This window comes from Octodon degus, unplaced genomic scaffold (assembly GCF_000260255.1).
Source record: "Octodon degus isolate 3935 unplaced genomic scaffold, OctDeg1.0 scaffold00072, whole genome shotgun sequence".
Classification (NCBI taxonomy): Eukaryota; Metazoa; Chordata; class Mammalia; order Rodentia; family Octodontidae; genus Octodon; species Octodon degus.
In genome coordinates, this window is record NW_004524648.1 from 5,299,920 (window position 1) to 5,311,216 (window position 11,297).

The window sequence follows — 11,297 nt, forward strand, 5'->3', positions numbered from 1 at the left end:
GAATCAGGTCTTAGAAATGCTAGACAAAGCTGGGGAGATAGCTCAGTAGACTAAGTACTTGCCTGGCAAGCACAAGGTCCTGAGTTCAATCCCTGCGCTGTCTAAAAAAAAAAAAAAAAAATGCTAGACAAGTTCACTACCATTGAGTTATTCCTTCAGCTCTTTTTTTGTATTTAGTACAGGGTTTACAGGGTCTCACTACACAGATTGGACTCAGTGATCCTCCTGTTTTCAGCTTCCCAAGAGCTAGGATTACAGGCGCGCGCCACCATGCCCAGTCTTCCTTCAGCTTCTTACCAAGGCTTCTGAAAGTCATATTCCTTATATAGTTGGCCCTTGTTATGGCCTGAATGTGGCCTCCTAAAAACTCATGTTGAAGTCCTAACCTCTAAGAATGTAATTTCTATTTGGAATCAGGGTCTCTAAAAAGGTAATTAAATAAAAACAAGGTCATATGGATAGACCTTAATCCAATATGACCAGTGTGCTGCTGAGAATAGAACCCAGACACACACATGAAGGACCATGTGATGACATAAAGAAAAAATGTGCACAAACCAGTGAAAAAGGACTCAAAGTAGTCCTGCTGGGTATGGTGGCACAGGCCTGAATAATCCCACCACTCAGAAGGCTGAGGCAGAAAGATTGCTCTGAGTTTGAAGCCAGCTTGAGCTACATAGTTTACAGATGGCTTTCACTATGCAGTGAGATTCTAACATACATACAAACAAACCCGTTGGCACCTTGATCTCAGACTTGTACACTCCGGAACTGTAAGAAAGTAAATTTCAGTTGTTTAAGCCACCTAGTCTGGAAGTTTGTTAGGGTAGCCCTCCCATGCTAATACAACCCTTGTGAGTCAGGAATAACACTTACAAAAAATAATGCTACTTTATTCCCTGTAGGTTGGTTTTGCTTTTTTTTTTTTTGCAGAACTGGGGATTGAACTCAGGCCCTTGTGCTTGCCAGGGAAGCACTTATTCCACTGAGCCATCTCCCCGGCCCCTTTGCTTATATTTTGAGAATACGATGTTTCAGATTATCTTGAGTTGTGCTGGTATACACAGTCCTGTTGATTAGCAACTGTCATACTCCTTTGTTCTGTATTACACACAGCAGTAGGACTTATACTTAATACCATCTTTTTTTTTTTTTTTTTGAGACAGGGTCTCAAGTGCTGAGATTGCAGTGTGTGCCACCATGCTGGGCTCCAAAATTCCATTTTTTCAGTTTGCTCAAAACTGTTCAGTTGATACTTCTCATTACTGATTTGGGTTATATGATTGGATTTTTATTAAAAAAAAAATCTTTGATCCTAAAATTTAGAAACTATAACTTTGAAAATAGTTGAATTTGAGATTGGCTTGATGGCACACACTTGTAATCCCAGCTCTTGGGAGGCTATAAGCAGGCGAATCACTATGAGTCCAAACTAGTAGTGAGACTCTGAACATCCTGTTTACCCTTCCCTAAAAAAATAAAAAAAAGAAAAGAAAAGAAAATAGTTGGATTCTTATTTCATACCATACCCAAAACTTTCTAGATAAAGATTTAAATATAATGAAGGCCCACAAAGATAGCTCAGTGGCATAAATGCCTGCCTGGCAAGTATAAGGTCCTGAGTTTGCTCCCTGGTACCTAATTAATTAAAATATTAAAATTCTTAGGGGGCCAAGGAGATGGTTCAGTAGAATAAGTGCTTGCCTGGCGAGCACAAGAGCCTGAATTCAATCCCTGGTTCCACCCAAAAAAAAAAAAAAAAAAAAAAAATTCTTATAACATCTGAGAGCGGCTGGGGAGATGGCTCAGTGGGATAAGCGCTTCCCTGGCAAGCACAAGCACCTGAGTTCAATCCTTGATTCTGCAAAAAAATAAAATTAAATTAAAAAAAATGTGAGACAAGGCCTTCATTCAGGGGATGGAGGAGACCTAAACTAGGAAAGAAAATAAAAGCACTACAAGTGAAACATACTTACAGGAAAATTTGATGAAAAAATGGCTCAACCAGGGCCGGCGAGATAGCTCAGTGATCTAAAGCCCTGCTTAGGCAGGCAAGCTTAGGCAAAATGCTCAGGGACTGCAGTTTGATCCCTAGCATCACATGCTGTGCCAGACCCACTATTTTGGTGGGCTGAGCCAGCCACAAAAAAAAAAAAAAAAAAAAAAGGCCCAATCACGATGAGAAATCTAGGGCTGGGGAGATAGGTCAGTAGAATGAATCAGTAGAATAAGTGCTTGCCTGGCAAGTACAGAGTCCTGAGTTTAATCCCCAGTACTGGAAACAAACAAACAAACTAGGGCTGGACATGGTGGTGCATGCCTGTAATTCCAGCGTTTGGGGGGGCTGAGGCACAAGGATCATTGCGGGTTTGAGACCAGCCTGGGCTACAAAGTGAACTGAAGGCCAGCCTGCACTGCATAGTAAGACCCTGTCTTGAAAAGAATTAAAAAAAAAAAAAAAAGGTGAGAAATCTAGATGTTATTGAACTACATCTTTTTATTATTATTTTTTTATTTATTTATGTGTGTGTGTGTTTGTGGCCAGCTCAGCCCACCAGGGGGCGGGGCTGGCTGGCATGTGGTGCTGGGGGATTGAACCATGGTCCCTGTGCTTTGCTAAGCTTGTTCTAAGTAGGTGCTTTAGACCACTGAGCCATCTCACCAGCCCCTTGAACTACATCTTGATCACATAAAAACCATGTCTAAACATACTGTTATTCAAATCAGTGAAAAAAACACATCAAGCTGAGTTTGATGGTGCATGCCTCAGCACTTGGGAGGTTGAGGCAGGATCTCAAAATTCAAAGCCAGTCTGAATTATGGAGTGAAACCCTGTCTTTCCCCCGCCATAAAAAAAAAAAAAAAAAAAAGTAAAATGTGAGAATGATAGCAGCTAATGTCTATAACACAGAAGTCTTTCACATTAGAAAAGAACTCTTCAGGATTTTTTTTTTTTTTTGGCTCCGAATGCCTTCAGGGCAGGTTTGGCTGGCTGGAGTTGTGGGTATGAACTACAGCAATCTGAGGCTGACAGCTTTATGGAAGCAGCCACTTAAAGAACTGAGCTAGGGCCAGGCCCCCAGAAAAGAACTCTTCAAAGGAAAATAAAGTGACAATTCAATTAGATTGATACCAGTTGGCTTGGAAGGGTTTTTAGAAGATACTGAGTGGAGGAAAAAAAAATGCAGAAATGTAAAAAATTGTGTTTATAAAGGACTTAATGACCCCCACCTGTATGTAGTGGGGATGGGACAGTGGAAAGAAAATGTGAGAGAAAAGACCTGGAAGAGAGGAAGAATGAAAGGGAAAAAACAAAGCATCAAACTTAAAGCTTAAACTCCCCAGCTTTTGCATCAGTTAATTTGGGGGAAAATCTATGATGTATGTATAAGTAAATAAAATTATTTAATGTGTGTTTTTATATCCATTTTAAAATTCTTTTCCAGTACCAGGGCTTGCACATGCTAATCATATGCTATACCACTGAGTTATAATCCCAACCCTTTTTATTTTGAGATACAGTCTTACTAAGTTGCTGACCTTGATATTGTGACTGTCCTGCCTCAGCTTTCTTAATATATGTATGTTTTTATAAATATGTACATATAATTTGTACATAGGAGGGTAGGCTGGATGGGAATCTTCTCTTTAAAAAAAACAACAAGGGCCAGGAAGATGGCTCAGTAGAATAAGTGCCTCCCTGGCAAGCGCAAGGACCTGAGTTCAATACCTGGTTCCACCAAAAAAAAAAACCAAAAAAAAAAAACACCCCAACAACAACAAAAAAACCCCAAAACAACAAAAACCAAGATTTCACTATGTAGCCCAGGCTAGGTCTGAACTTGAAATCTTGCTTGCCTCAGCCTCCTAAATGCTGGGATTGCAGGCATGTGCCACCATACCTGGATGTCTGCCTTCAGTACATCTTTTGACTTTATTCGAATGCTGAAACAATACAGCACTTGTTGGAAAACAATAAATTAAAAAATACAAAACCAACATAAGCTACTTTTGTGTTATCTATTTCATATTTTTCTTCCCATCTGCCCCTCCCTATCTCCAAATTTTCTGTTGAAGTACCATCCATATCCCTTTAGCTGTCCACTTGTCATCTGACATACCAGCTGCAACAAAGACTAATCATTCCAGCTAACACATTTCTATTAATACTAGTTTTTATTAGTGGCACTGAGAATTTTCTGCTGTGGTTTTCCTACACTTCTCACCCGTCTTGGGGCTGGGGAGATAGCTCAGTGGAATAAGCGCTTCCCCGGCAAGCGCAAGGGCCCGAGTTCAATCCCTGGTTCCGCCAAAAAAAAAAAAAAAAAATCACCCGTCTTATTTTTAAAGTCTTTTGAATTCACTACAAATACTCCTCAGAGTCCATCTGTTGAGTCTTGGGCAAGCCCAGGCTCAAGACTATCCTCATTTTGTCTTTCTTGAGTTTTCATTTAAGCAGGCTAGTGCCTACAGGCTGGTACCACCATGTTTCCAGAGCAGCACTGTCCAACAGAAATGTAATGCAAAACACATAAGTCATTTAAAATCTGCCAGCTATCCACATTTAAAAAGTTAAAGGACCAGGTACAGTGGGACAAACATACCTGTAATCCCAGCCTCTGGAGAGTCTGAGGCACAAGCATTACAACCCACCTTGAGGCCAGCCTGGGCCATTTAGTGAGACCCTGTCGCAAAAATAAAAAGGGCTGGGGGTAAGTATTTACCGAGCCTGAGTGAGGGCCTCGGTTCAATCTCCAGTACCACAAGAAGGTTCTGTAAGAGTGCTCAGAGGAACACACTGTCATCACTTGCAATGTGTATATATATATATATATGTATATATATTCCCAGTACAGAGAGGACTCTAGAGACAGGGACGCAGTCTTTAGTATGGGTTGGGCTCTAGACTCTGCCATTTATCATCTGTGGGGCACTGGGCAAATTGCATTTTGTTCATCTATAAAATAGGGAGTCGGATGGTGCAAGCCTGTCATGGGACTACACAGCAAGAATCCTGTCAACAAAAAAGGAAGAAGCGGGGAGGTTGTAAAGCTTCATGGGTTCTTAAAGGATTAAACGAATATACAGTGACAGGCCCGTAATAAATGTTCAATACACTACTCGTTAGCTATTACTCCGGTAAACTTGCCTCAAACTCTTAACTTTTAGCCCAAGAAATCTGTGGTCATGACTTGCAGGCCCAGCTTGAGGTCGGACCGCTCCTCTCACTGTTCCCATCGGGACTCTCCGTCCAGAATGAGGAGCGTCCTTAAACCCGGGCAAGAAGACAACTTCCCTGGCGGGGCGTGGGAAGGATTCCTGGAAAAGACAGGGATGGACTCCCTGACTCGGGTACCTAAGGTGTCCTCCCCGTAGTGAGGACACAGGCCTCGGAGTGGGCCTCATCCGCGTCCTGCGCTCCAGTCCATTTCTATGCTGAGGGGTCGCTGAGGAAACCGCAAGCGGGCTGTGGGGGCGTGGCTAACTCAGGCCCCGCCCTCTCAGGCTCAAGTCGGGAGTGGGTCCGCCAGGCTGACGCACTGCTGCTCTCCAGCCAATTGAAAAGCGCAGACTGGATTCAAATAAAGGCGGCGGATGAACATGGCGGAACGGCTTTGGCCTGGGAGGTGGCAGACCTGCTTACTGTATTGAAGATGTGGCGAGTAAAGAAATTGAACCTCAGCCTGTCGCCCTCGCCCCAGCCGGTGAGCGGGAAAAATCTAGGGTGGGGTTACCTGGGTGGGGAGCGCGGGGTCGAGGCTTTTGGAAGGTTGGGTCGAGCCTGGGGCTGTGGAGCGTTTGGGGTCTTTGTTCGTCTTGCTTCTTCAGCGCGACTCAAATGGGAACAGGCTCTTCACGTTTGTTTTTTTCTGTTTTTCTCAGGGGAAACCAGCTATGAGAACGCCTCTTCAGGAACTTAACCTGCAGCCCAGTGACTTCGACTCAGGACAAGAGCCCGCTATGTGCTCCACGTTGACCCCCTCACTACGCAAGCTGGGGCTGCAGGTGAGATTCGACTGGCCTGTGTGCCCAGACGGAGAGCTCAGAGGAACAGAGGGCCAGGGCTGGAACGTAGTAATTAATAACGATAATGAAGTCTCTACAACAGTGACATCCATTTACAGCTATTCAGGCCAACAGAGAGGTGCCCTAGGGTGGTTAAAGGAAATCCACTGAGAATCCAAACCTCTATTTAGCTGTTGCTTTTGTGATCTCCTCCTCCATTCGACCTTTATTAAACTACTGAGAAATCGTTCATCCTAATTAGTGGTCTTTATCTAACATGGGTTCACAGATGGAGAGCTCTGTCTGGTACAACAGTGAAGCAATATTCACCTACCCCTGGAGGTAATATTATATATATAATATATATATATATATAATTATTTTATATAATCATTATCACATCATTATTATTAAACTATCCCTGGCAGAATTGCTCTTACTGAGTTGAGATTTTATTTTAATTTTTTATTTTTTTCCATAATTTTATTGATAAATAGCAATGAGACAGTTTCAAATCAAATTGGTAGGACAGTTTCAATAATTAATTATTTTATTTTAGTATTGGGAATCAAATTCAGGACTTTGTGCTTGTCAGGCAGGTACTGTGCCACTGAGCTCTATCCCCAGACCAAGTTGAGCTTTTAAAGATGTTGAGACAAGTACCCATGAATAAACTGCTTCTCAGTTACTGTAAAAACTTGTCAAAGAAAAAGATTGACTCCTCTCTAGGATTTCTTAAACTTTTTAGAACTTACTGCCTGGGAAATTAATCTTCCTAAAAAAGTGTTATCCTTTTCTCTTTGTAATAATGAGATATAGCTGGGTGTTGTGGTCCACACCTGTAATCCCAGCACTTGGGAGATGGAGCCAGGAGGATTACTACAAGTTGGAGGCCACCCTGAGATACATAGTGAGTTCAAGGACAGCCTGAATTGCGCGAGTGAGACCCTGTTTCAGGAAAAAAAAAAAAAGAGGGCTGGGGATATAGCTCAGTAGCACAGCATCTGCCTGGCAGGCATAAGGTCATATTTTCCCTCTTGCTTTAGCACAGAAAAAGCTCAGGGTGCTTGTTCAGTGAGGTAGTTCAATAATTGCAGCTAATTGGGATAAGGAGGCCCTGTCTACAAACAAAGCTGGAGATGTAGCTCAGTATGAAAGCCCTGTGTTCAGTAGTCAGTACTGCAGAAAAATAGTTGGGGGCTGGGAGCTGAGGATGTAGTTCAGTGGTAGAGCACTTGCTTATCATGTGCAAGGCCCTGGTTCAATCTCTACCCAGCCCTTGCCAAAGAAATGCTCAGGGTCAAATTCATTTATAGCTATTGATATTGAATAGTTGGTTCTTTCTTTTTTGACCATAATTTTGTTTTTTATCATCATCATTGACTTTATTGTTTTTGTTGTTGGTAGTGCTAGGAACCCAGCTCAGGGCCTTGTGCATGTTTTTTTGGGTTTTTTTTTTTTGGCGGAACCGGGGATTGAATCAGATCCTTGCGTTTGCCGGTCAAGCGCTTATCCTACTGAGCCATCTCCCTGGCCCGCTTGTGCATGTTATGCAGGTGTTTTACCACTGACCTATACAATAGCCTTAATTCATTAGTATGTATATATCTGTCTGTCCCTACCTACTCTAGATTCCTACAAGTGGGTTGAAGTTAGGAAGTGAGAGGAGCAAGGTCACATTCAAGCAAACATTTCCCCATGATCTAAATAGATATTCTTAGTCTGTTTATACTGAAGGCTGGTTCACTTGGAAGGCCCCAAAATGACTCCCTAACTTTTCTCTCTCTACTCTTGGGTCTGTGAAGTTAGTAACAAGGATTGGCCAAGTTTTTAATCTGAAATAATGAGAACTTTTAAAAAATTTGGATTGTGAGCTGGTTGTGGTGGTGCATGCCTGCAAGTCCAGCACTTGGGAGGCTGAGGCAGGAGGATTTTGGCAAGTTGAGACCAGCATGGGCTACAAAGTGAGTTCAAGGCCAGCCTGAACTGCATAGTGAGACCTAGTTTCAAAAAGACCAAAAAAGGGGCCAGGGAGATGGCTCAGTAGAATAAGTGCTTGCCTGGCAAGCACAAGTGTCTGAGTTCAATCCTTGATTCTGCCCAAAAAAAGAGACCAAAAAAAGGATTATGTTTTATACCCATATCAACTCCTTTTGTTTTTATTGGCAGGAAAGCAACAACAACTCATCTCTTCTGGATTTTGTCACTGCCAAGACACCAGACTCCCCTTCAAAACAATTCAGTTATCCCTTAAGGTGGCTAGAAGCTTGTCAACATGAATCAGACAAGCAGCCCCTAGAACTGACTCCCCAAACCAACTCTACTCCCAAAACATTTGAGGAAGAAATAGACCCAGTGGGGAGCCATGTGGTTAAAACCATGGTCCTTGAATCTTCTCCCGTGGGGCAGCAGCAAGACATGATACTTGAGGCTCATTCAGATACCATGGCAGAGACAAACAGCAACTCTCTAAATGAGCCTTTGGGGCCAGGAGATCTAGTGAGGAAGGAGGTGGCACCCTGCGTGGAAGACAGGTTTTTAGAAGATGTTGCTGTTATGCCTGAGAAATCTACATTTCAAGATTCTCTATCTCATCTCTTGGACTCTTCACTAAATTCCAGTTCTGAGCAACAATTGCACTGCCTCAAGGAGAGCCTGAGGGACAGTAGCACTGAATCTGCAGCTGAGCACTTACTACTGCCTGAAAGCAACGATGATTTGCCTTCCTCCATTCTCTGGCTTTCTCTTTCAGCTGGCTTGGCAACAGATTTCCCTGACAATCATGTGGATCAAGGGAAAGAAATTGTAGAGCACAAAGCTACTGTGGAAAGAGAAACAAGCTTCCCCATATCCCCTGAAAAGGTTGAATTGGGAGATCAAGCACTTACCTCAAATGTGAAAAATGTTCAGCCTACATGTCTGACACCAAATCCAGCAGCATCAGAATCCCAGGCAGCTCCAGGCCCAACAGAAGATACTGGTAGAATTCTTGGATGTGATTCAGAGACTTGGATGTCCCCATTGGCCTGGCTAGAAAAAGGTCTCAATACTTCAGTCATGCTAGAAAATCTCCGCCAAAGTTTATCCCTTCCCACTATGTTGCAGGATGCTGCCATTGGCACTACCCCTTTCTCTACTTGCTCTGTGGGGACTTGGTTTACTCCTCCAGCACCTCAGGAAAAGAGTACAAACAAATCCCATATAGGCCCACAGGGCACTGAGGAAGAAAGTGCTTCAGAGACACAGCATTGCCTGTGGGGGTAAGTGTCCCATATCCTGTGCTTTTGGACCTCTGTTACTCCAAAACAGAGAAGTCTTTTGGATCTGCCACTCTCTTCCCTTCCCTTTTTTCCTCATGTTTTTTCCTTCCTGCTCCAGCCAGCATCCTCCAGATCTGACTGCCTTGTCTAGACATGACCTGGAAGGTAATCTGATGAGCTCTCTTGTCATTCTGGAGGTTCTGACCCGCCAGCTACAGGACTGGAAGAACCACCTGGCTGTCCCTCACCCTGAAGCCCAGGACTGTAGCACTCAGACAGATACTTCTCCTGGTCAGGTAAGAAACTTCATCTCAAAGCCTGAAGGACGTTGGTGGCCCTCTTCCTTAAAATTTAAGGCAATAAACCACCAGAGGGGGCCTGGGAATGTAGCTCAGTGGCGCAACACCTGCCTAGCAAACACAAGGTCCTGAGTTTGATTCACAGTACCAAACAAACAAAACAAAAAAACTGCCAGAGGACAAGCACTCCTTAATCACAGACTTTTTACTGTAGAATATGTATGAAAACTGAGAATCTGGAAAAATCCTTAAAGCTGTGTACTCATTACACTCCTGGAATATGACTTTCCAAGGGAGTACAAAGAGAGTTGGGTTTTGTTTTTTGTTTTGTTTTGTTTTGTTTTTTTTTTTTGATATTTAGTATAGGGTCTCAATATGTAGATCAGATTCGTAGTGATCCTCCTGTTTTTAGTCTCCCAAGTGCTGGGATTACAGATGCACGCCACCATGCCCAGTATCAATAGCCCTCTCAGTGCTATCTCTGGGGCGGGTCCAGCACAGCAGGCTGGGGATCAAACCTGGCTGTTGTACTCTACTTAAACAGGTGCTTTAGTCTGCTGAGCTATCTGGCCAGCCCAAACAGTTTTAGAGGAATCAATGTTTGGATCTTCCTCTCCCAAATGTTTTTTTTTTTTTTTTTTTTTTTTTGCGAAACTAGGGATTGAACTCAGGCCCTTGTACTTGCCAGGGAAGCGCTTAATCTACTGAGCCATCTCCCTGGCCCCCCCAAATGTATTTTTTATTGATTTTTTTTTCTTTCTACTTACCCATTTTAATTGCCTTTACCCACTTTATTAGAGAAGAACATAGTTACTTTCTATTCCAAATGTTACATAGCAATCAAAGGACAACTGGTAATATTGGTGTACATTTTGAGAATGTAAATGACTGCTATAATTATGTAACATTCTTTTTTCATGTTTTCAATAAATTTGGAGGATGACATGTCAATGGATCATTAGATATTTTTTGATGAAAGTTCACTAAGATTATTGGCATATAGATATCTATACATATATGCCTAGAATTGAATGATATGCCCTTCTTTTTCTATTCCTACCAGTTTTATTTTATTTCTTTTCTTTTCTTTTTTTTTGCGGAACTGGGGATTGAACTCAGGTCCCTGCGCTTGTGAGGGAAGTGCTTATTCTACTGAGCCATCTCCCTGGCTCCACCAGTTTTTTTTTTGGAAAATTTATTTATTTTGTGTGTGTGTGGCCAGCTCAGCCCACCAGGGGGCGGGGCTGGCTGGCATGTGGTGCTGGGGGATCAAACCGTGTTCCTAGTGCTTTGCTTAGCTTAGCTTGTTCTAAGTGGGTGCTTTAGACCACTGAGCCATCTCACCAGCCCACTTCACCAGTTTTGTTTTTTATTTTTTATCTTGCTTCTATGAAGATTTCTTAGTAGCTACATCTATTAGATTGGAAAATAGTGATGAATTGTTGCTGAACTGTGTCTTGTGAGAATTGTAGCAATCTACAAATACATGAACTAATATGAGGAGGGAAATTCCATTCATTTCATTAATAGGTGATTTCTGACTAGATTTTATTAGATGTGTTTAGGATTTTATTAAAAATTATAATGCCTGGGGCTGGAGAGATGGCTCAGTGGTCTGGAGCACCTACTTAGAACAAGCTTAGCGAAGCATCAGGGACCGCGGTTCGATCCCCCAGCACCACATGCCAGCCGCGCCCCCTGGTGGGCTGAGCTGGCCACACACACACACCAC

The 11,297-nt window shown here is 42.8% G+C and overlaps 1 protein-coding gene across 1 annotated transcript in view; it reads left to right on the forward strand.

Annotated features, from left to right (window-relative positions):
- Positions 1–5,598: 5,598 nt before the first annotated feature.
- Spag5 (sperm associated antigen 5) overlaps positions 5,599–11,297 on the forward strand; it is a 21,267-nt gene continuing 15,568 nt past the window's right edge. The window contains exons 1-4 of the mRNA XM_004635412.2: positions 5,599–5,705; positions 5,884–6,006; positions 8,176–9,266; positions 9,385–9,562. Coding sequence (XP_004635469.1) covers positions 5,655–5,705; positions 5,884–6,006; positions 8,176–9,266; positions 9,385–9,562 — 1,443 coding nt within the window. The 5' untranslated portion in view covers positions 5,599–5,654. The remainder of the gene's footprint in view (positions 5,706–5,883; positions 6,007–8,175; positions 9,267–9,384; positions 9,563–11,297) is intronic.